Here is a 26,583-nt window from a genome sequence, read left to right on the forward strand (position 1 = left end):
ATGTTATGATTAATACATAATAAATAAAAGTATTGTTATCGGTGGATAATTTTGAAAATAATATTATTCCAATCACAATAAAATATGTCAAAAATTGTGAAAATTTTTGTATAGGGTATGGCCATGTTGATGGGGAAAGAAACAAAGAGGAAACTCCCAAATAAGCCACTTGCTTCCCTCGTGGAAGTTCAAGGCAGAGATTCCTTTGCCTTTGATTAATTGAGTATTTTGCCAGCTACCCATTTTATCCTTGTCAGTAATCCTCATTATGATATAGTCAGCTAGGGTGTTTTAGTCATTTTTGTTATTGTGGTTTACTATTGGATATGGAGGATCAGAAACCATGTGAAAATGGGTTCATGAACATGCAGAATCCGTGTAAAATACTCATATATCTGGGTGGGGGAAGCTGTCCATTTGGGGGCTCATGAATTTAGAAATTGAAAGACATCTTGTTCGGGTCCACAAAACAAGTGTATGAACAAGGGGCCTGGGTGGTGAACACGTGCTCAGTCATTCTATCCTAGCCAGTAGCTAGCTAGCTAGCTCTTGGTGTTGGAGTCAAGTCCAAGCTTTCCAATGGAGCATGATCCAAGTAAGCTCACCCTGCAGATACCAAGACCATGCAGGAAGTCATCCGTATCCCACCAATCGTTTCATTGTGTCTCCTCTATTCGAATCAAAAGTGTGCCCCCAAAAAGCTTTTATTTAGCTTTACCAGAGAGCCATGCACTGCTATTAAGAGAGTGTGAAAAGCTGTTTTATTTTAATGTGATTTACTGCTTTACTGTACCTGGGACCATTAGTTAGGTACGTGACCATAAGATATGTAGATCCTGATTAAATGTGAAAAATGATGCATCTAAGGAAGAGTAGGTATGGGCTGTGAAGGCGTGTTACAAGGCTTATATTTATTAATTAATTCTTTGTTTGAACACATATTTATTAACTAATTCTTTGTTTGAACACATATGGTAGAAGCATTCACAATCTAAAATCTATGATTTTAATAAAACATCTCTCTACACTACCTAATAAGACTGAAGCAATAACTCTGAGACCACTTGTTACAAGACTTACATGTATAGCATCATTCTTTATTTGGACATATGATAGAAGCATGGAAAATGTACAATCCATGATTTTAATAGAACTTTAACACTTCATAAAACTGAAAGTAAAGTTACATCAACCTCATTGCTTTTCATTCTTCATCATTTATTTTTTTTGCAGTTTCACTAGCTTTTTAGGGCGTTTCCGTTCTTCATCTCCTTTAGGTTAGGTATCACTTCGACGCCTTGTGCTAATACTTATAATGCCTTTTTTTGTGACAATAATAGCACTTCGCTTTTTTTTTTTTTTTTGGTACATGATTTGAATAATTCTTACGCACAAAATTTTTTGTTGTTGCTTACAATAAAAATGGAAAAGGGGGATTAATCAAAATAAGGTTTTTTTTTTTTTGGTTGGAAAGATAAAAAATATTTATGTTTTTCATTATGTGTGTTTTGTAGAGAGGATGTAAAGGTGAAAGGATATAAAATTAATTATTATTATGCTCTTATTAGGAAAACAAAAAAATGGCAGTAATTTTGATATTTTACTTCTTTCAAGTTTTCTCCCCAAGTTTTCTCTTCATTTTAAAGAAAAAAAAAAAAAAAATTGTGGGCATGGAGGAAAAACTCTTTCATCCCCATTTTTCTTCCCTAATTTCTTCCCTTACCAAATAAGAGAAAATGACATTTCCTCTTATCCTTTTCCTCCCCTATTTTTCATGCTCTCTAAAATCTCTGTTATAAAAGAATCGAGTAATACCACTAATCCATATCACTCTTACTAATAATATATTCAAAATTTTACGTTGATGGACCCAGAAGAAATTAATGTTTCACACTAGTAAAATCTTTCGCACGCAATATCCATGCAACTTAGTAATAAATTGCCAGCCATATATCTGTAGTTTTTTTTACCCCTCTCTCATAGGTCTTGGATTAAATTATATAAATTTGGGTTATGACTCGTGTAATAAAATCAGCATGATGATAAATTAATAATTTAATATATACCCCCAATCCCACCTGGACAAGGGGGACTTCATTTAGTCATTACTGATGCATCTTTATTTTTTTTGGTCATTGAATGATAATAACTGCATTTGATTTGATCTTATCTACTCCTTTATTTTGCATTATATAAACAATTCGCAATAAAAGACAAATGCTAACTAAGTATATTTGTATAATACTATAATATATTCAAATAGAAAAATTCCCTCATTATCAAAAAAAGGAATAATTCCTTTTAAAAAAAAAAAAAAAATTACAGCCTCTAGAACCGGTGGTGTTTAGTTCATGAACATTGAGTTAATGGGGTCTGGCCCATCTCACCCATCATAGATGAGTTAAAATTGCATTATTATCTATTGATTGTTTACTTATAATGAAACAATTAGCTGGCTGTCACATGGTATGTTTATATGCTCCCCCTTTGACTCAGTGTTTGGTTCTGGGAAACACTGTTTGGGGATTTGCCCATTTAATTTCTTCTCCCGCAACTCTAATCAATCATTAATCATGTTCTAAATGACATTATCAAGGCATGCATCTTTCTCTCTCTCTCTACTAAATAGAATGACTTGGAAATGGTAATAAGTTCACTTTGGGACCAAAAAAAAAAAAAAACTTTCCAAATCCAAATACAAACCCTTTATATTTTAGATATTTTATCCCAAACTCATCTTTCTTCTTCTCAAAAAAAAAAAAAAAAAAAAAATACTCATCTTTCTTTTATTTTTCAAAAGCCCAAGCCCGTCCTCATACATGCCCATTCATCTAACCATTAGTTTTTTTTTTTTTTTTTTGGGGTGGGGGTGGGGGGGGGGGGGTGGTGGGTGTGGGGGGAGATCTAACCATTAGTTGGGTTGAATGATATGGTTGAATGAGTTGAGTTATTTTGGAAGAACCTATAATTAAACACCTGAAATGATATTGATATAAATTGAAGTGTTAGTGAACACTTATATATACACTAAATTCAACAATATTTAAAGAAAGAAACACACATATACTTTTGTTATAGAAACCACATATTTTTGTGTAAATAAAATTAATAATTGAAATATTTTAGTAATGTAAATACCTAATTGGGTAGTTTTTAGAACATATTGTGTAAAACCTAAACCCATTTAAAAATTCTCAAATCCTTATTATTAATATTAGGTTGGGTTAGAAAAGTACTAAACTTTACCCATTGTCTTTGGAAAAGATTTTTTTAGGATTTATATACAAGACATGTTATTGGTAGACCAAGTAAACAAGTTTGGTTAGGCAAGTATGATTAGTCTAGGTCAAACTAAAACATGCTACTATTCTTGTTACCTATTTTCTGGGACGAAACCAAGATTTGTAGTTAGGGGGTAACTTTGCTACTAGTTGTGTATGGTGACTTAGCCACTTAGATTTTTTTTTTTTTTTTTTTCCTGACTTTGATGCGTGTTGTTGGGTAATGACAATTATTTTGTTTGAAATTTTTTAAAAGGTCAAGTTATTTATCTTGAGTAAAATTAGTTGATTAGACTTAATGTTTTTAGTTTTACTATTGGTAATTTTTGTTGTTGAACTAATTTTTTGGGGCTTGTATATTTTGTTTTAAGTTTTAAATTTATAGATTTTTTATGGTCTTTAAAAAGAAGAAAATGCTAGAGTTACAATTTTTTTTTTTTACAAATTACTGATGTAGTGAGTGGTTATTGGTAAGTAAAAAAGTGATATAAATGGTGGACCTAGATATGAACAAATAAGAATTTGCTACCTCAAGAGTTTGCAAAAATATTGTAGAAAAATTTGTAGCTATAACATCACTCTTAAAAGAATTAATGATATTATTAAGGGGGCAAAGTGTAATTTTATAGAACAAAATTATAAAATTAATACCTAATATATATTCTAATATTTAAAAAAAAAAAAAATTTGGGGGGGGGGGGGGGAGGGGGGGCCATTGCCCCCCCCAAGTCAAAGGCTACCTCCGTCCTTGCCTATTCTTGCCCTTTCGTGGTCGGGTCAACTCATGATGACTTGCAATATTTTCCTTTGTATTGGAAAATAAAAATAACACAAAAAATGTTACAAAGCTACCTCAACAGTTTGCAAAAATATTGTAGAAAAATTTGTAGTTATAACATTACTCTTAAAAGAATTAATGATATTATTAAGAGGGCAAAGTGTAATTTTATAGGAAAAAATTACTAAAATTAATACGTAATATATATTCTAATATTTAAAAAAAAAAAAATTGGCCTCCCCAAGTCAAAGGCTACCTCCGTTCTGGCCTATTCTTGCCCTTTCGTGGTCGGGTCAACTCATGATGACCCGCAATATTTTCCTTTGTATTGGAAAATAAAAATAACACAAAAGATGTTACAAAGCTACCTCAAGAGTTTGCAAAAATATTGTAGAAAAAATTGTGGCTATAACATCACTCTTAAAAGAATTAATGATATTATTAAGGGGGCAAAGTGAAATTTTATAAAACAAAATTTCTAAAATTAATACCTAATATATATTCTAATATTTTTTTTTTAAAAAAAAAAATTTGGGGGGGCAAGTCAAAGACTACCTCCGTCCTTGCTTATTCTTGCCCTTTCGTGATTGGGTCAACTCATGATGACTTGCAATATTTTTTAAATTAAAAAAAAAAGGCAAACTTAAACATAATTTGTAACATCTGTTGTGTTATTTTTATTTTCCAATACAAAGGAAAAAAAAATTAAGAAAACACTCAAACATAAAAGTTAATAATACAAAAATCCTTAATTTTAAGGTCTTATATATAACAAATTGTAGTAGTCTATTATAAAAAAGAAAAAAAGAAAAAAAAGTAGTCCAATAATTCTACAATAAAAGCAAACAAGTGTATTTGTTGTATATAAAACATTAAACAAAGTTGAATCACATAAAATAACTAAATATATATATATATATATATATATTTTAAACATAAATGTAGCATGGTAAGTAAAGAAAATTACATAAATAATTAGTAAGAAAAATCTATAATAAACTTGTAAAATAATTATCCATGCTAACAGTAGATTCAATGTTGGAAATATATATTTTATTTGATTTGAGAATTGTCCTCAAGTTGATGAGCAATGCTATCATTATTTCATTATTAATAAATTTTAAACTTTAGAATAAAAAAAATGGGGTCAATAACAAATTAAAATTTTAGATTTTATAATAGAGACTTGGCAATTAACCAATTGTCAGGTCAGGTCCTTTAATGGGCACGATTTTAATTTTGTTAAGTCTATTTATTGGTTTATTTTGTAGAAGATAGTTTAAAGGTACTCATCATCTAGTGCAATGTGGTTGTTGCTGGTTTATTTTTAGTAGCAGTATAGCAACCCGCATGATGCATGGTTTAATTCAAATTAATATGTAATGTAATGTAAATTGTAAAGCAAAGATTTATCGTAAAATTGAACAATATGGCAGACAATATTAAAACCCCTAAAAAAAGATTTCCTTTTCATTGTACTTCACTATTCATTAATTCCGTATTGTCATTCATGTAATACAGATTTCCTTGCTAGGCATATTGATGTTGTTCATGTGCAATGTGGATTGAGGACACCCATGTTTTTCAGCTGGCAAATTAAGGACACCTTCAACTTCAATGAAAAATTAGGCCTATCGACACTGACAGCATGGCCAAAGTGTCTCTAAACTATATCTTTATTTTTAAAACTCTCTCTCTTTCTTGAGAGAGAATCTCTCGGCAGTCGGCACACATGGCCAAAGTGTCTCTATTCTTTTTCTTCTAGATATGGTGTTTTCTCTCAGTGGTTCTTGGAGAGCATAGGATTTTTGTTTTGCAGTTTGCTTGTATTGATACTTCTTCTTAGCAATGGAATGTTTTTCCTAAATGGTCCCGGTATTTTATATATATATAGATGCTATTCTCCTTTGTTACTTGTAATTATTTTATTTTCACAATAAAATACTATTGTTTTCTCTAAAATATTTATAAAAAATCAATGAAATTCTATTAATTCTGATTTTAAAAAAGAAAAGAAAAAAAAGAAAGAAGAAGAATAGGACTCTAATCCAATCCATATCCAGAAAACAAAAAAGAATAGGGCTTTATATGTCATTGCTCATGGAATATTTGATAAATGATTCAAATCAGTGAATAAAATTGAACCAGATAAATGAAATTGTCTTTAGAAATTAAGGTACATCCATATTTTATTTTTAGGATTGTAACACTAACAATTTGAATATTCAATTACGCATGAACAATGACATATAAAACATACGTCGGTGAACCAGAAAGGGGAATTATATACATCGACAAAATACAAAAAAATAAATAATTGATTTCATTTAATTCAAATTTAGATCCAGAAGACACAGGTGGGGGCAACGGAGATACCAATGTCTTCTTCTTTTTTTGAAAAGGATACCAATGTCTTCTTCCTCCATTTCCATTTGATTGTCAATCTCAAATCAATCATGTGGAAATCCGTACATATTTCTGAAAATTAAGACATTCTATTATTTGAGCAATAATGTAAGTATGGCAGAAGATTAAAAAAAATATAAAAGGATAAAATTATTGGTTAAGTTATTGGAGTATTGGGCTGTAGTACTAGTACCTAAAACAAACATTAATTAAATCGATATACGGTATCAAAAGTCTTCAAATGGGCTAAAAAGAATATATGTGCATGTGAAACATTGCCTGATTGAAGAAAAAGATAGATCCTCCTTTCTTTTTGTTTGGACTTTGGACCTGTATCTCTCTACCTTTCATGTTTCAAAGCACATGCTAGGTTATTTTGCTTCATTTGGATACGTAATTTCTATTTTTGGTCTTAACCTCAAGTGCAATCAATGTGGCTATAAATTCCGAATTGGCCATTTTCTTGTGCTTCTAAACAGGACTAGCAAGGCTCTTGTGGGGGAGAAAAAGGAGGGGGAAAAAACAAGGGTATACTGAAAAATATCAACAATAATTTACACTTTTATTATCTAAAATAATAAACTTTACATGCATCGTTACCGATGGACGTATGATCTAATAGCTCGTAAGCTCCTTTTTCTGTCAAATTTAACTTAACAAAAAAAAAAAAATATATATATATATATATACATATATATATATATATATATATGTGTAGTATTTCTTTTAAAATGGTATAAATAAAGAAAGAAAAAGTAAAAGAATTGATGTGATTTGACTTGATAGCCCATATCCATAACGAAAAGCTCCAAACGATTATAGTTTTACTATAAGACATCCTAAAATCATGGTAACTTGTGGTATTAATCATAGATTACATATTTCTAATAATATCTTAATAGATTCTATTATCCATTTCAAAGTTAAAAGGGAAGCTTGAAGACATCTCAAATTTGAAGGATAAGCTCTTGAATGAAAACCATGATCATGAATAATCAGATTGAATGCAACATCAACATCTTCCAATAGTCCCAATTATGTGAGAAGGGTAAAAAATGGGACAATGTCTTATGTCAACATCTTCCAACCTTTTTATTGCCGATGCTCTTGGATCATGTCGGATGTGCTCTCTAATGTTATATATATCTTTTGTACCTACAAATCCCCAGGGCAGCAACTATCATATATTACTCCGAAGTTAAAACAATTTTCATAGAACTTCAATTGATTAAACAAATAAAATCCCTTAAATTAGCAATTGTTTTGTATTGCACTCTTTCATATGAGCAAATTACTTGTGCAATTGTGTAACAGTTTTAGCAAAAAGATAACTTACATTATTTAATAGGATCCCTTTCAGTCACAATATTGGGCTTATTTTCATGTGCACCTGTGATGAAAGTCCAAAACTTTCATTTTCCTTAATGAATTTACCTAAAGCACACGCTGATTGCCATCACAATCAAGCCCATATACAAACAATATATTCTATTTGTATCTAGGACAAATTGCTTGTCAATTTATCTATAGGAATTCTAGGACAGAACCTGAACCCTTACAAAAAAAAGGCATTTGTTACCACAGTTAGGTGGGAAAGAATTGATAGTGTTAAATGATGAAAATTTAGTGGACAAGAAAAATATGGTTGATGCTAATGTTAATGATGCAATTGATGGAGATTGTTTTGTTCATTGTCCTCCGCTCTCAAAGACGAAAGGTCGCCCAAAGCAAAAAAGAATGAAAGTTGGAAAAGAATTGGGAAAGCAAAAGAGAACTTGTGAGTTTTGTAAGCATATTGGCCATAACATCTCTAAATATCCAGAGAAGGAGAAGGAAAACTTAACTTCCTCAAATGGTGCAAAGAAAATGAAAAATTATATTTCAATAGATATAGGATTGAACCCAATATCTTAAGGCATACATTAACTGAATCCTTAAAAAAATCGCTTTCACATAATATTGAGAATGATCGTGTACAAACCAGTGCCATAGTTCAAGTCGGTTGTCGTGATTGGTCACTGTTTGATAAGTCGTAGCTCAATCTATGTGACACCAAAGTATCTGACAAGACTTGTGGTCCTATAAATTGTAATGAGGATCCAAAAGGAACAAAATTTTTCCTTCAAAGCCATCCAAATCAAACAGGTTGCGACAGCATTGTATTTTTGTATAAGCAGGACAAGAGTGGTGATGTCCAAGGATCTTGGTGACCGAGGCCATTACAGGTCGCCTTCAGGTAGTCGGACCAATATCACCGGTGTTCAAAACCAGTGCCACAAACCCAATTGTGGTGGAATTCGGATTTTAGTTTTTGGGACTAAAGAATAAGCCAATTTTTTTAAAATTCAAGAAAGAAAAATATACTAAGTTTCATAAAGCTATTATTCATTCATTAGCAAAATATAAATATTTAGATTTTAAATCATTCAATAATAAAAAATAGAACACGGTGTGCTTTTAAATTCTGAAAATAATTTATGATTAGTTTTGTGCTGAATTCAACATACAAAATCAATTAGTGGTTCAGAAAATCATCTTTCTTTTTGTTGTGAAGAATAATTTTGACAAAATTTACAGCTAAAAATAGTTTTGTAGTGGTAGTAAAAACAACAAGAATAAGTACAATTATTCTATAAACAAATTTGTAGATTGTTGATTTCTTACTAACCATTTTTTCACAATTCAAAAAGAAATTATGATAAATTTTTTTTATTTTATTTATTTATAAAACATACTTGCTTCAAATCTACTGCCATCGATATCTAAATCTTGAAGATTAGTTTTTTGTTATATAAAACAAATAAAGGAGTCTAGAAAATATTATTGAACCATAATATTGATATCCATAAAACTCAAAAGAGCACCTTACCTCACAAAGCAGCTTAGTGAATTCAAGGGAAACAAATTAGGTTAAAGAGCATTCTGGTTTTTTGGGCTCTTGGCAAATTAAAGAGCATTCTTAGATTGCTCTGGACACTCTCAGAAATGCCCACAAACAACACATTTTAAAATAGATGTCAATCAACTGGGCTCTCTCGGTCTCCCGAGCCCAAGAGACTTTGGGTTTGTAACCGTTCATCCCCAAAATGAAATAACGGTCTCCAAATATTTTGGTTGGCTCTCAAAGCTTGAGCTTGTCCCTTATGCTCGAGCCATAGTATTAGCTTATCTTTGCCCGACTAGTTGGACTCTGATTGTTGACTGTCATTACGTGTTTGGGCTATTGTTTGGACCCAATGGTTCTCTTCTATTATCCTATAGTATTTATTTGTAACCAATTTGAACAAATTTAGTTGTTTCTATTATTCTCATTCTAATGAAAACAATTTTGGAACAGATTATTTAGAATCCACGACATAATTCGCATGAAAGGAGAGGCAGCAATATCTATGACTTTCAAAGTGTTAGCTGAGGGTCATAGGTAAGTTTAAAAATTAAAACAAATATGTTACACTAGACATGTAGATTGAGAGACACCATAGTAAAACTAGGATTTACTCACAAAAATCTCCAAATTAAACCTAATCCATTTAAACCAAACATAATTTCCTGTAGAATTTTTTTCCTTAAAAAACTAAAGATAAAATCAAATACTTTTTAATTTGGTGTGGTGGTTTATAAAGTTTTATTGGATTTTTTTGAAGATGTGCTGCAGTAGAGGCTTTTTATTTTTTAATAGCTAGTGTTTTTTGTACAACAAGTTAAAAACACAATTGTGACTCATGTCTATTTCTTTATGGTTTCACACTTTGGTGATGAAATGGTCATGTAATTTTTTTTTCTTTCCTCTTGTGTAAAATGATTCTTAATGATTTCACAATTTGCTTCTTGCCTAGGGATTTTGGAGGTATGTGGAGCAATTTGGCTGCTCCTAAAGCTAGAGGAAACGAAGGTGTGAAGACATTTTGATATGGAATAAGACATTTTTTCGCTCGGCACCAATCGTTTGTGTCAAATTTAATTGGATTTTAGCATAATTAACGTAATTAATAATATACTTGGGTGATTAATTAATTTAATTGGTGTCAAAATTTCCTAAGACTTCATGAACTTTTGTTTTGGAGAATCAAAATATATATAAAGAGTGGGATCCAGTTAGTTCAACTGGTAAAGTTTCTGATGGTTGAATAAGAGATCTAAGGTTCAATCCCCGCCTACGCTAAAAACTGATTGGTGTCTTGGTCTGATGATAAGGAGCGGGCGTTATAGGTTGAAACTCTCTAAAATATATATATATATATATATATATATATAAAGAAGATAGCCATGCTGATCAATTACCTATATATATATATATATATATATATATATATGATCATTAGGTATGGAGACTTGAAGAACATCACATTAGCTTTGCAGTTGTTGAAATTCCAAAAGCATCGCATTAGCTTTGTGCACAGTTTGATTTAAAGGCAGGGCATCCCTCTCAAATCGATCTCCATTCCTCTTATTAGATAAAAAAAAAAAAAAAAACTAGGTAATCATAACGCATTGCTCCACATCATATAACATTCCCAGCTCTAAGGCATGAATTCCATCCTCCACATCAAACTTACAACCATCAAAATGAAGAAGACAATTAAAAGGAGATTTGAGTCTTGGTTTGATAAGGGATTTTGTGGGAAAAATTGGCATTTGTCTCATAATTTATAAACTATGTAGCAAAATGCCTTTATTTTAATATTATTTAACAAAATGTCTCTAATTTTTAAATTCGATTTTAACAAAATCGAGTTATGTGTAAAACTCGATATTCTCAAAATCGAATTATATGTATATTCTCAAAATTGACATTAGCAATTTTAAATTCGATTTTAACAAAATCGAGTTATGTGTAAAACTCGATATTCTCAAAATCGAATTATATGTATATTCTCAAAATTGACATTAGCAATGTCGAGTTTCACTTAAATTTTCAAAAAAATATAAATGGCAAAATATGCATAGAACTCGATATTGTTAATGTTGAGTTCCACCTGTTACTTGATTTTGTTAAAATCGAGTTTAAAAAATAAGGGCATTTTGCTAAATAATTTCAAAATAAAGGCATTTTGCTGCATAGTTTGTAAATTAATGACAAATGCCCATTTTTCCTAGGATTTCATAGGTGTTTGTGTTTTTACATGTATGGTTACAAAGCCAATCTTTATGTTTTAATTTTTATATTTTTTTGTAATTTTTTTCTTCAATTAAAATGCTAACATGGAAGCTTAATTAAAAAATAATAATAAATGTTGATTTGATATTTTTAAATACCAAATAATATTGTTATTATTATTTTAGTAGTTTTTTTTTTATTTTTTGAGAAATAAACACACACACTATTATTTTAGTAGTTTTTTTTTTTTTTTTTTTTAGAGAGTTTCAACCTATGGTGTCCACTTCTGATAATAGCTCTTTATGATCAGACCAAGACACCAATTAGTTTTTTGTGTAGGCGGGGATTGAACCCCAAATCTCTTATACAACCGTCAAAGACTTTATTAATTGAGCTACCTGGAACCTACTATTATTTTAGTAGTTATGTAAGCTTTTAATGTGTCTATTGTGCAATCCATTAGCCATGTAGGTATTTTTTGTTAATTAGTTAACGGTAAGAACTAAATTGACTGTAAATTGAAAATAACATAAATCAAATTAATTGCTACTAAAACATAAAGACCAAACTGACTATAACCTCCAAAATGGTATTTTTGCCAAAAAGAAAAAAGGATTTGATTGTTACTTTTTGAAAATACAGGTTTAATTTGTTACAATCCCTAAACTATGGTGCTTAAAATTTAATTTTTCCAAAATATATTTGGGGTTAGAATTTCATTTCCTCTCCCATATGCGTGTGTGTTTGGTTCTAAATAAATTTTTTTTTTTAAAGAAAGATGTTACCAAGTATTTTATGATGCCTAGATTTTTGGGCCATTTTTGGCACATTTGTTACACAAGACAAGAAGGTTTGATGAATTGCACATTTTATCATGTCTATATTTAGTGTTTATTTGGGAACAATGTATTTAGATTTTTGCTAAAAGTTTGAAAATGTATACTTGTATTTTTTTTTAAATGATGTTTTAAAAAACTGTATATAAAAGCTTAAAAAGCAAAAGACTAGTTTATAAGTTAATGATCTTAAAATTTAACTATTGTTTTAGTTTTAGTACTTCTTTTTAGGTACCATTTTATTTTTACTTTTTTGTTTTTGTTAATATATATGCATATTTTGTCATGATAGAGATGCATGTTCCAGAGTATAACGGTTAAATCATGTTCTTGAAAGAATTTTTTATTTGAACTCATTTAATTTTTTCCAAAGAAGTTTGTGAATTTTGATTGAATGGAATTAAACAATTAGAAAAGATAAAATTTCTCTCCAAATTAGTTTGAAAGAAAACCTTTCAAACTCCTTCTATATCTTTGTATTAGATATGAATTTTGAAAATCGAATTGTTGGATTGTATGTTATTTATGTTCTTAACACAGATTTAAAATTTCATTCAAAAATCGGATGCTATTTACTATTAAATCAATAAATTTATTTTTTATACATAATTTTAAATTGAAAAACTTGAAATTAAAATATTTGATTGATGACATAACTAATATATTTAATCTTCTTGGAATTTTGTAAGCTTGGAGGATATACTAAGAACATGAAATCCAACGATTAGATTTACAAAATTTACATCCAATAAAAATATATAGAATGAGTTTGAAGGGTTTTATTACTAAAAGAACAAAAAAAAAATTATTATTGAAAATATGTTCCAATCACTATTTTTAAAACTAGTTTTTATTCATCAATTTCAATGTTTTCCTATAAAACTAAAAAAAATATGCATGATTGAGTGTTTTAATCTCGATGATTGAATTGAAATATTACATTCTTAAGACATTTTAAGATGGATGTCAGTCCTTGATGTGTGTGGAATAGAGGGGCTACATATACATGAGTGAATAGTTCTATAATTAAAGAAGTTTAAATACTCTTATTAGTTGAAAAAAAAAAAGGGGGGGGGGGGGGGATGTCAATCAACTGGGCTCACTCATTCTGCCAAGCCCAATTTATGATCCAATTTTACTAACATGCTGGGCTAAAGCAAGTAAGCTCATTCATTCGTCTATCAAGTTTATCCCAAACAAGTGAAACAACCATATGGTAGTAAACAGTAAGTCTTCAAATGTTAATATGACACAAGTAAATTACCAAAAGAAAACATGATGTTCTATACATGAGATCATTGAAATGAAGGACAAACTAGAAGCTTACTTGAAATACGCAACCTGAAACTAATGAAATACGCAACCCAACCAATCTCTTCCAAGAAATAAATGAGATGTCGTTTGGTTTGTAGTTCTAGCCCAAGTGTATGACAGGTGCAGTCTTTCCATTGTAGAGTTCGACTTGTCGTTTTCAAGATTCCCAATTCTTTATCAATAAACATTAAAGAACACACCAAGAAATACCAATTCATCAGTTCATAGAGCACTTGCAGCAGTGGAGCTAAATAGCTATATTGCTATTTTAGATGTGCCAAACCACAAAAAAACCTCACGCAGCAGTGGAGCAATAACTAAATTTTTTAGCTGAATTGCTACAGTGCACATCTAAAGATAGATGTACACTGTAGCTTGAAGCTAAAAAAAAAAGTAATTTTTTATTCAGCACTCCAACTTGCTTCTCTTTTTTTATTCATTCTCTTGTTCACTCTCTCCTCCGTCGCTCTCTCTCCATTCACTAAAGCTCAATTCTCTCCATTCACTGAAGCTCAAGCTCACTCTGATCGCCGCCGGCCTGACTATCATCAACGTCGCCGCCACCCATCGTCAACGTCATCGCCATCCACCGTCCGCCTCCCAAGCCGCCACTCAGCTCAGACCCGATCGTTGCCACCCAATCGTTGCCACCGATCGTCAACGTCAACATCTGTTTCAACGCTTCCCAAGCCGCCGCTCAGCTCAGACCCGATCGTCGCCTCCCAATCGTTGCCACCGATCGTCAACGTCAACATCTGTTTCAACATGGTTCCAAGCCGCCGATCAGCTCAGACCCACCGCCATCCGCCTCAGACCCACGCCGCCGATCGGAGTGCTTGCTCACCGACGTTGTGTTTGTTTGTGATTTTTGATTTTTGATATTGTTTGTGATCAGTGATTTTGTTTGGTCTGAGTAGAGAAAAAGATTGGAAATTTGGGTTTTTTTTTTTTTTTTTTTTTATGCGGTGGCTTGGGGGGGGGGGGGGTGGTGGTGTGGCTGTGGTTGGTGTTGTGAATTTTTTTTGGAAGTGAGATATATTATTTTATTGTAATAGTTATATTATGTTATTGTGGTATTTATATTATTTTATTGTGTTAAAAGCTAAAATAGATCCACTGCTGCAGTACATGTATAGGTAAAATAGATAAAGTAACTTTTGGTGGAGCTAAAAAGCTAAATTTTTAGCTCCACTGCTGTGGATGCTCTTACCTTTATAATTTTCAATGCATCAATTCAGTACTATATTTTCAAAATTAAAAAAAAAAAAAAAAAAATCAATTTAGGTGCTCGTATTACGGTTGTCCTTGTCCAAATCCATTTCTTTAGACGGTGGCATGTGAAATCCATCAAAGTGAACGTGGTTCCAATTTTCAACCCTATTTGGTAGTACGATTGATGCCGTTTAACAAGTTCATTGACTTATTTGAACTTTTGACTTTTGTAAACTACGTGCACCATTCATTAATGGAAGGGTAGCCAAAAGAGATGAGAACCACGTGTTTCAATTTCGGTTAGATCGATGTTTACCAAAATCTTTTTCTTTTTTTTTTTGGTTAATAAGTAAACAGGAACTAAGATTACGGTATTTAAGGCGGAAAAGGCATTATAGGTGTAGGTAGAGCTAAGTACGAACACAAAGACATAAATAAAGCTTAGAGCGGTGGTTTTTGTATGTACTTGTTGCTACTTGCTAGCTAACTTGGAAGTTTTCCTTTTTCTTTTTGTTAAGTGACATGGCAGCCAATCGTATGTATGATGAATAGTGCTATTTTATATGGTTCTAGCATTACTTATTGATGAAACAATAATTAAAAAACATATATCAACACACAAGAAATAAGGAATTCAAATAGTAGATGCACATGAATTCACTTAAATGAGTTGATTTTATGTCGATCTATTTAAGATTTAGTAATTTCATATGGTGGACAACAAGACTATTTTTTACGATGAATCAACTATTAGCAGTTGACGAATAGTGTTAGTTTATCTTTGCTCGACTTGTTGGACTCTTTAACTCTCGTCTTTCGTTTATATTCTTTCGCTTGGATTCAGATTAAAGAGGGTTGAGGAGTAACCCATGAGATCCAACCGAACCACATTATTACGTAAAAGAGAGCCACAAAAGTTGGTGGGCTAGTACCTAACAAGGCAGCCACCATCAAAGCACCTCAGGGCTTTGGAATTTACAAAAGTTTGGTTTCTTCTATAGTTGACAATAGACAGCAAAATCAGTAACTGGCGATGGGAAATGGTTTCCTTTAAACAGGTGGCATACAGCAGCGGTTCTATGATTTTTTTTTTTTTTAAGATACTCATTAAAAAATTTAAATTATAAAAAATCTAATAAAATTGTTAGTAGAATTAATAATTGTGAGTAGAATTAATAAGAAGAGTAAAATTGTTGTGACTGTAAAACCAAAAATAATACAATTATCATTATCATTAAGGAGAACTGACAATCACAATATTTTTCTTGATACTATTTTTTAGGGAAAAATGAAATTAAAGATTATTTTTATTGAATTTGTTGAATGAGCTTCAAATTTGATTATTTAGTGATTTCTATCTTTTTTTTATTTTTTATAGTAGGCTTTTTGATGAATAATTAGATCACTTCTTGTTATTTGGTCTTATCTTGTTATTGTTTGGTTTATGTTTGTTGTTATTTGGGCTAATATTTACTATTGTTATTTTAGTTTTTTTTTTTTTTAAAGGATTAAGGATTATGTCTAGGGACCAGAATTAATTTTGGAGTAATACTACGCCCACAATATTTTTACAATAAATATTATGCAAAAAGTTGTTAATGGTGATAAAAAAATAATATTAGTATTGAGCCCAAATTAAAATTAGTAACAGCTTACCATATTAAATTTGCTGTAAAATTATTGTGAAAATGTTGTGAATGTGGCATTATTTTTATTTTTATTGAACCCAATATTTTTTAATTCTCAAGTCAAAGTGTTCAACATTTTTATTAAGATAGTCACAATAAGTTAATTTAACATAAATTTTTTTTGGCAAGTATATATATACAATCTTTTGCAAGCTAGGTGGTCCAGTGCAGTGGCGGCTCTAGGAATTCTGTTTAGAAGGGTCATTAAAAAATTTTAATAAAAAAAGAATTTGAATATATTGAGTTACGGACCCAAAAAAAAAAAAATACATGAAGTTTTACAATTTCCTTCTACAAGTATTCAAATTTTGAATTGTTATATGATAGTTCATTATAAATATCTATTGCCAATGGGGTAGCTATGAGCCTATAATCATTTTATTTTGTTAAGTTTATCTAACATTTTTATTTTTATGCAGATTTTATTATCTATTTTTTATTGTTTTTATAAAAATATTTTAAACTAAATGACTAAACTAAACTCATTGGTTTTGTATTAATTATTGACGTACACAACCACACTTATTCATATATAAAATTATACATTAGTGTCTACTTAACCAATCAAATACTTGGACAATCACTAACTTTACGTTTTTTTTCTTGAATTTTACTAACTTTATAACAAAAAGCTATTATAACGTGATAACAATATACACACATGTAACAAACCATATCTATTTCCTAATTATTAAATTATATATATTTATATTATAATGTACACACAAACATCCACACACATCATAATTCACACAAATAATATTATAACAAAAAATAATGCAAACAATCAATATTAGACACACTCACACACATAATATAAATTTATAAAAAATAATGACACTTACAATTCACAAACACTTATTTTTATTCTTAGAGTTGGAAAAACTTGTAATAAGAGTGTGTAAAATTTAAGCCAGAGTGTGCAAATATATTTTTAAGAAAAAAATTATAGTATTAAACTAACAAAAAAATAATTTTTTATATATAAATTTTTTTTTTTGGGGGGAAGTCAGGGGGTTCATTTGAACCCCCTGAGAATAGTGTAGCGTCGCCCATGGTCCGGTGACCATGCTGGCTTGTATGTAGAGCAGTCAGTGATGGCATAAAGGTCAGGCCAAATGATCAGAACACGAGTTCAGATTCTTTAGATGATTTTTTAATAAAAAAAATTTTGATTGATTCTTTAGATGATTTTAATAATTTTATACGTAAGTTTATACTTATTGATGAAAAAAAAAAGGAGCTACTATATAGTAAAGAGCTGTTTATTTGGAAATAAATCAAGGTGACATATTATAATTAGCATAACATCAATTTGAAATCACCATTCACAACACTTTTATTGTACATTAAGTACAATGTGCTAGTCTCATAAGATATATATTACAACATGCCAAGAATTTTGTGACTTAATAGACACTTTATGGTATTTCAACATAAACGTCAATTTTCTCTATCTCCATATGGCCATATGCTTACTTCGGCCAAATCTTCCTTGGTTGCCAACAATTGTATTTCTTTTTCTCATGTACACAAACTTGGTAACATTATATATCTCACAACCTAACTAAACATATTAGAGGTTTGTTGGTATGGATGGAAGATATTCCTCCAAACTTGGTTTTTGTTCTCTTCAGTCTTCGCTGATCATGACTGATTTTTCTTGAATGAAATTCAAAGTATTCCTTCTAAAAAAAAAAAAAAAAAACAAAAAACAAAGAAGAAGAAGAAGAAGTTCAAACACTTACTATGAATTATTAAAAAAAATAAAAGTAAAAGGAAAATTACACAAACCTCTCTTGAGTTCTGGGACATTAACACTTCACCCTAAATCTTATGGGAAATAACTCTCCCCTCCCTTAAAATTTGAAGAAATCAACATATTAGTCATTTTATTAATAAAATGGTCTGATTAATGGGGCCCCATTAGGTCACTTGTTAATGGAAAGTTTTAGTACCATTTTTATAAGAAAGTATTTTCCTATAAAAAGTTTCTAAAAATATTTATTAAACTAATACCTTTAGGGAAATTGTTAACTTTTCTCTTAATAAAATTATAAAAAATAAAAATAAAAATAAAAAAAACTTTTAAACTTTGAGGAGATCCTTCTTGACGCAACACTAACTATGATTTGGTGGCAAGGAAGCAATATTTAACCAACAAAAACTTTCACTAACCATGGCTAAGGTTTGGTCAAGAGAATTTTTTTTTAAAAAGAATTTATAATATTTTCTTACTATTATAGCTTATAATGGAAGGACTAATCACTAATGTACTAATTTCCTTAAATTTGAATTGGGGGCGCCGGGGGGGGGGGGGGGAGAGTGTCATTTCTAGGGGTGTACATGAGTCAGGTTGGATCAGGTTGAAGGTTTTCAACCCAAACCACCATGGTGGGTTAAAAAAAAATCCAACCCAGCTCAATCCATCACAAGAGTCGAACCCAATCCACGTAAATCGAGTTAGACCCATAGGTTGGACTTTTTTTTTAATTACTATTATTATTATTATTATTATTAAATTGAGCATTAGAACAACGCTACCACAAATATGAGCAAATTTATAACTAAATAATCATAAGTATAAAACCAAACCAACACAAACTAAATGAAGAAAACTTAGAATTTGGATTTTATTTAAAAAAAGGGGAGGAAAAAGTAAATAACAATATTGTATAATATATTTTCAAATATATATTAAATATGTATTTTTTAAATTTTAAATAAATGTTCACTATATGTGAATTAGGTTGAATTAGGTAAATTTGTGATTCTTATAACCCGAACCCAATCTGACCCACTTAAAAAAAAAAAAAAAAAAAAAAAAATCATCATAACTCAACCCAACCAACCCCTAATAACTGACCCAACTCGACAAATTTAGTAAGATCAAATCGGTTTTGACAGTTTAACTCCACACTCATTTCCATGGAAGTTTGTAAAGAAATGTAATCACCCAAATATCGATCATGTAATTTACTATAAAAATAAATAAATAAAAAACCCATACCCCAAAGTCCAACGACCCACCCTACCTGGCCAGGAGCATTTATTGCTCAGCCATGTTAGCTTTCCCACTTCCATCGACAAAAGCTTCCTGGTTTTTCAAACTGTTTCGGTTAGCCCGTTAAATACAAAGCACAGCTTCTCTTTCTCTCTCACTCTGCCTTTGTTTGTGTGAGACATGGCTTCCACTTGTGTCACTGGTTTTCTTGTAGTTTTGTTTGTTCTGCAACCTTGGATTGCTTTAAGCTACCTTTTGCCCCCTGTTTTCCCTCCTGTCTTTGGTTTGTTGTTAAACCTTTTACTTATTCTCTCCTAATATCTATACATTTCTTTTAACCTTCTGAGTCATAATTAAGCTCATTCTTTATTGGTTTTCTGTATTATACTGTTATTAATTCCCATCATGGCAGTTTCTTACAACTGGGACTTCTACTCTTTCTTGATTTTCGTATCTGTATGACCATTAGTTGGGATTGAAATGACTTTTGTCACACTGATTATCTTTTTCTTTTCTTTTTGTTACCACAGATGATGTGTGCAAAGAAGTGGTATGTGGAAAAGGAACTTGCAAGCCAACAAATCAAAGCGCTTTCATCTTGTTTGAATGTGAATGCTTTCCTGGGTGGAAGCAGGCTAACTTTGGCCTTGCCGATAACAGGTTTCTACCTTGTGTGGTTCCCGATTGTAAGAGCTCTCTCATTCTCTCAAATCCAAATGGCTTTGCTTGTGTGAATATATGACTACAATCCCTCACACTCACACTGCAAAAGTATTTGTTGATGAATTGCTTTGTATTTGTATTACTGAATGAGTAGCAATAGCTTGGTATATTTTTATTAGTTTTTGTGGTGCTTTTTGATGGCATCAGGACACTTTCGTAGTTAATTATGGTTATTTGGGAAAGTTGAAGGGGTCCTAAACTAAAAGTTAATTGTGGGGTCAGTAGTCAAGTACAGTGGACTAAATTTCTCGCAAAGAGAACAAGATGTCAAGATCAAATAACAACAGTGCATAATCTACAATATCAAGATTATACATACTAATTAAAGTTGGTGATGTATGTCAATCACAGTCTAATTATCTCATAGAGTTGTGTTGCATTGATATTTGTCCTACTTAGGGCATTTGCAGCTGGCATGACATATGTCATATCTTGTCAAGATTTACTATTTCAGCACAAAAAAAATGATTACAATTAGTTTGCTAAAGTTAAAAAAATTTGCAATACTGCTACAGTACCACTGTAGCAATATTCTAAATCCAAAAATTATTATTTTATTCTACCTACAAAAATCTATCTCCTCTCTCCACTATCTCATTCTCTCTCTCTCTCTCTCTCTCTCTCTCTCTCTCTCTTCAGAATATATTATTTTATTATGTAATATGGTAAAATGAAAGTTAGGATGTTAAGTGTATTGTAAAATGTTATTGTATAATTAATAAAATAATTTTTTGAAATGGTAAAATAGAATATGATGGAATTATCGAATGGGAATGCTCTTACTTGGAAGGGATAAACATTAAACGCTTGTAAAGATGTGATGATGATCTTGTACCTGACCTGAAGTGTAATATTTTATTTTACATGTCGAATGATAAGCCTTAAGATTTTATATTAAACATTTGATCTAGTTTAGCAACAACTAAAGAATTCCATGATTTGATGATGCTGATAGTTTTTGGATGATTTTTTTAGGTACCATCAATTACTCCTGCATGAATGCCTTCTCACCCGTCCAAGACAAAGGGATCAAAGCTAATGAATCAATCTTCGATCGTAATAATATTTTTTTAACCTTATATGACATAGACTCATAGTTGCAGTTTTTTTTTTAAATTAATTTATTAATTTTGTTATTTTGGTCTTACAGCTTGCCATTGGACCAATTGTGGAGGTGGCTTTTGCAACAAAACATCAAATTTAACATATAGCTGTGAATGTGAAAAGGATTATTATAATATTCTTAATGATACTTCCTTGCCATGTTTCCAAGATTGTAAGTGCACACGCCTACAAGTTGCTAAAGAAAATTGTTAAGGGTAAAATGATACATTTAGGTGTGGACATATAAAACTAATTAATATTAACATATGACATATCTAATGTATAAAAGTAGTATGTCTTCTTCTAATGTATTTTGTACAAATAGTATGTCAGAAAAGAATCCCGAACTTAAGTTTTAATATTTGTGCTTTAGGTGCAATTGGAATGGATTGTTCAACCCTGGGAATATCATCTTCAAACAAACCTACTTCTGTAACACAAGTAATGTATGATGATGGTATGAACCATGGTAAGTCGCAATTTAGACTTGCATATAAATCATTTTCTTGCTTTATTTCTTTGCCAAGATAAATAGAAGGAAGTTGATATGGTAATGTCTTGATTTAACTCGTTTTATTTTATTTTTTATTCAATCCATGATCAGAGCAGTTTCTTTTTTTCTTTGGAGCTAAACAAACAGCAATTCCTCTAAATTCTATTGTTATCTTGACTACTAGAGCAGTTTGCCTCTTCTTTAGAATGCAAAGGCGAGTGCAATAAAAAAATAATAATAAAAATAAAAAATAAAAAATAAAAAAACTCTAGAAGATAAATGTCATCTACAAATAATGATTGCTTGTCATAAAAGCAACCAATAGGGCTGTTCTCCTATTTGACTAAACAAGCCCCTTTATCCCTTAATAACTTTTACTGATCTGAGTCTCTTTTTCCGGTTATAGAACTCCAATATCTTTTCAAAAATTCACAATTTAAAACTTGATATACAAATTGAGTTGTTTGAGTTCTTGGGTTAATCTTCCTTGGCTTGATTCATTTGTTTGACTTGTTTTTTTGTTTTTTACAGCTACTTCAATTCTACAAGGACATTCTCTTTGGTTGATAACCCTGATGACATTCATGGCTATGGTTCAGTGGAAATAGACGGACTTAATTATATATTTAAGGCTTACGACCCTGCATTCCAGCTAGATTCCATAGATTTCATTGCTACTCCATTGCTTTTGGTTTTCCATTTAAGGTCTGCTGCCTGTTCCACTTGACCAGCATTTCTATGTATATATAATCAGGTCCTTTAAATAAATTACGACATGAACAAGGAGGAGTATGTTGAATAGATAAAACTCAGCGCAGGACTTAGAGTAGAATATTTTAAGTATAAGGCATATATGCTTTTGTTGAACATGATTTGATGATCTAGAGTTCTATTACCTATTTTGAGAAAATAAGACTGGTGTTGATTTGTTATGTTAACTTGTTTCTTTATTAACTATATAATTATTGGAATAAGAAATGGAATTCATTAACCTTCAAAATGGTTGATCTTTGAACTTTGTTCACTGAGTTGTTGGCTCATTGTTGGATTCAGATATGCTTTAGTGCTTGAATTTACGTTGTGCAATTCAAAACTTAATTGAACAATCTCTTTGCTAAGCTGAAAGCTAGTATTACTCTGAAAATGTTTCCAAGGTGCTCACGAATGTGAACAAAAACAAGTAAAGCCCACTACAAAGACTTCACTAAAGGCCACTCCATTGACAAAAAGAGCTGCACAAGAATATGAAACAAGAAAGAATTTACAGCCACAATAAGAGAGAGGGTTTGAAGTGTGGAAGTTTGGGCTTTTTTTTTATTTTATTTTTAATGTTCTGGACAAGATAGTGAAGGGGTGAAGGTGAAGAAGATGACAAGGCAAGGTTGTAGAAGAGGAGGAGGAGGAGGCCATTAAATAGACGTCAGACTTCAAAATTCAAACATTGTTGCACCGACTTGCGCACTTAAATTATTATATTCAAGCTTATTTTAACTGTGTTTTAAAAAAATTTAGGTTATTCAAAATTTTATTTTAGAAGAGTTAAATAAGAAAAATATTTTAAAAATTAAATATAATTTTTACTTTGGGGCAGCTTAGATTTTTGGACACTGCCTAGAACCACCCATTGCTAAAAGTCATCTGTTTGAATGAGTTATTGAACTTGTTTGAAAAAATGTGTAAGAAGAAATGGAAATGAAAGAGAATTTATTACGCTTTCACAAATGTGGTTTTAATTTGGAAAAGAAAGACTTTCGACTCTAGAGTAGACTCTAGACTTTACACTTAATTAAAAAGTGTATATGCACAAAGTCATTTTTTTGAATAGGTTGTTAAACTTGCTTAAAAGAGTGAAAAAGAAGTGGGAGTAAGAGAGAATTTATTACGCTTTCACTAATGTGGATTTAAATTTGGAAAATAAAGACTTTACACTCTAGAGTAGACTCTAGACTTTACAATCTTAATTAAAAAGTGAATATGCAAAGAGCCATACATTTGAATGGGTTGTTGAGCTTGCCTGAAAGAGTGTGTAAAAAGAAGTAGGAGTGAGAGAGAATATATTATGCTTTCAAGGATGTGGGTTTAAATTCGAAAAATAAAGACTTTAGATGGTAAACTTTAAACTGTTAATTAAATCAATATATTAGTCATTTTATTAATAAAATGGTCAAATTAACAGGGGCCTTTAGGACACTTGTTAATAGAAAATTTTAGGAAAGCTTTAGTACCATTTTTTATAAGAAAATATTTTCCCATAAAAGGTTTCTAAAAATATTTACTAAACTAATACCTTTAAGGTATTTGTTAACTTTTCCCTCAATAAAATTATAAATAATAAACTCTTTTAAATTGTGAGAAGATCCTTCTTGACACAACGCTAACTATGATTTGGTGGCAAGGAAGCAATATTTAACCAACAAAAACTTTTACTAACTATGGTTAAGGGTTGGTCAAGAGATTTTTTTTTTTTTTTTTTTAATTTAGAATATTTTGTTACTATTATAGCTTATAATGGAAGGACTAATGTATTGATTTCCTTAAATCTAAATAGAGAGGAGTGTCATTTCTAAGAGTCAGGCTGAGGGGGTTTTTCAACCCAACCCACCATAGTGGGTTAATAGATCCAATCTAACCCAATCCATTACAAGGGTCCAACCCAACCCAAGTAAATCGGGTTAGACCCATGGGTTGGACAGTTTCTTTTAATTATTATTATTATTATTATTATTATTATTAAATTGAGCATTAGAACAACGCCACCACAAATAAGAGCAAATTTATAACTAAATAATTATAAGTATAACACTAAACCAACACAAACAATAAGGGGGAAACTTAGAGTTTGGATTTTATTTAAGAAAATGAGAAAAAAAAAAGTAAATAACAAAATTGTATAATATATTTTTAAATATATATTGAATACGTTTTAAAAAAAAATTAAATATATATTCAATATATGTGAGTCGAGTAGAGTTAAGTAGATTTGTGAATTTTAATATCTGAACCGAATCTAACCCACGGTCAAAATAAATAAATAATAAAATAAAAATTCACAACTTATGACCTGTTTGAAAGTTTAGAGAGGGAGAATAGTAGAAGGGAGTAGAGGAGAAGAGAGTAGTGAGGAGGAGAGTAGAGGGGAATAGTTCCCCTCCACCTTGTTTGGATGTTTTTAAAATTAATAAGGGGGAAGAGAGTAATTAGTCATTCCCCTTATTTAAATGTTTTAAAAATTAGAATGGATAGATGAGGAAATGATTAAAATTGATAAATTTACCCCTATTTGAAAATGAACTTGCAATATTGGTCTATTATTAATTTAGAAAATGTAAATTGAAAAATTTATTTAGTCAATAATTTATTTACTCTACTCTCCCTCTAAATCTTTCTAATTTGGGGAAATTAAAAATGAAGGGTTAGAAATGGTTGAAACCTCTCCAAATTCCTCTCATTCCTTCCTTAAAAAACTTTCAAATAAGATAATTGAATTACTCTCCCACTCTCTACTCTACTTTCCCTCATTTTTTTAACTTTCAAACAGGCCGTTAATCCAACCAATCAACCCCTAAAAGTCCACCACCTAACAATTTTAGTCGGATCGAATCGATTTTAACGCGTTGACTGATACACGCTCATTTCTTGGAAAGGAATGTAATCACCCAAATCTGAAATCTCAATTATGTAATTTATTAGAAAAGAAAAAACCATACCCCAAAGTCCAACGACCCAACCCACCTGGCCATGTAAGCATTTATTGCTCAGCCACGTTAGCTTTCCCACTTCCATCAACAAATTAAAGCTTCCTGTTTTTTCAAACCGTCTCGATTAGCCCATTAAATACAGGGCACAGTTTCGCTCTCTCACACTCTGCCTTTGTTTGTGTGAGACATGGCTTCCACTTGTGTTACTGGTTTTCCTGTAGTTTTGCTTGTTCTGCAACCTTGGATTGCTTTAAGCCACCTTTTGCCCCCTCGTTTCTCTCCTGTCTCTGGTTTGTTGTTAAACCTTTTACTTATTCTCCCTCCTAATATCTTTACATTTCTTTTAACCTTCTTGAGTCATAATTAAGCTCATTCTTTATTGGTTTTCTGTATATACTGTCATTAATTCCCATCATGGCAGTTTCTTACAACTGGGTCTTCCACTCTTTCTGGATTTTCATATCTATATGACTATAAGTTGGGATTGAAATGAAATTTGTCACACTGATTATCTTTTTCTTTTCTTTTTGTTACCACAGATGATGTGTGCAAAGAAGTGGTATGTGGAAAAGGAACTTGCAAGCCATCAAATCAAAGCGCTTTCTTCTTGTTTGAATGTGAATGCGATCCTGGGTGGAAGCAAGCTAACTTTGGCCTTGCTGAAAACTTCAAGCTTCTACCTTGTGTGGTTCCCGATTGTAAGGGCTCTCTCTTTCCCTCAAATCCAAATGGCTTATGCGTGTGTGAATATATATATGACTACAATCCCTCACACTGCAAAACAATTTGTTGATGAATTGCTTTGTATTTGTATTACTGAATGAGTAGCAATAGCTTGCTAAATTTTTATTAGTTTTTGTGGTGTTTGTTGATGGCATCAGAATACTTTTGTAATTCAATATGATTTATTTGGGAAAGTTGAAGGGTCCTAAAATAAAAGTTGGATAA

The 26,583-nt window shown here is 30.9% G+C and overlaps 1 protein-coding gene across 22 annotated transcripts in view; it reads left to right on the forward strand.

The window, feature by feature from the left end:
* The first annotated feature begins 19,644 nt into the window (after window positions 1-19,644).
* LOC126689503 (uncharacterized) overlaps window positions 19,645-26,583 on the forward strand; it is a 66,103-nt gene continuing 59,164 nt past the window's right edge. For 4 of the 22 annotated variants that reach the window (XR_007644540.1, XR_007644539.1, XR_007644538.1 and 1 more), the window contains exons 1-2: window positions 19,668-19,900; window positions 26,175-26,333. Coding sequence is in view for 18 of the 22 variants with exons in the window: in XM_050384719.1 (XP_050240676.1) it covers window positions 19,798-19,900; window positions 26,175-26,333 (262 nt within the window). In the remaining 4 variants the exon portion in view is untranslated. Of the gene's footprint in view, window positions 19,901-20,147; window positions 20,304-21,315; window positions 21,397-25,775; window positions 25,926-26,174; window positions 26,334-26,583 lie in introns of those variants that run through there. The other 18 variants (XR_007644537.1, XM_050384716.1, XM_050384725.1 and 15 more) reach the window with 17 other exon arrangements.

This window comes from Quercus robur, chromosome 6 (genome assembly GCF_932294415.1).
Source record: "Quercus robur chromosome 6, dhQueRobu3.1, whole genome shotgun sequence".
Lineage (NCBI taxonomy): Eukaryota > Viridiplantae > Streptophyta > Magnoliopsida > Fagales > Fagaceae > Quercus > Quercus robur.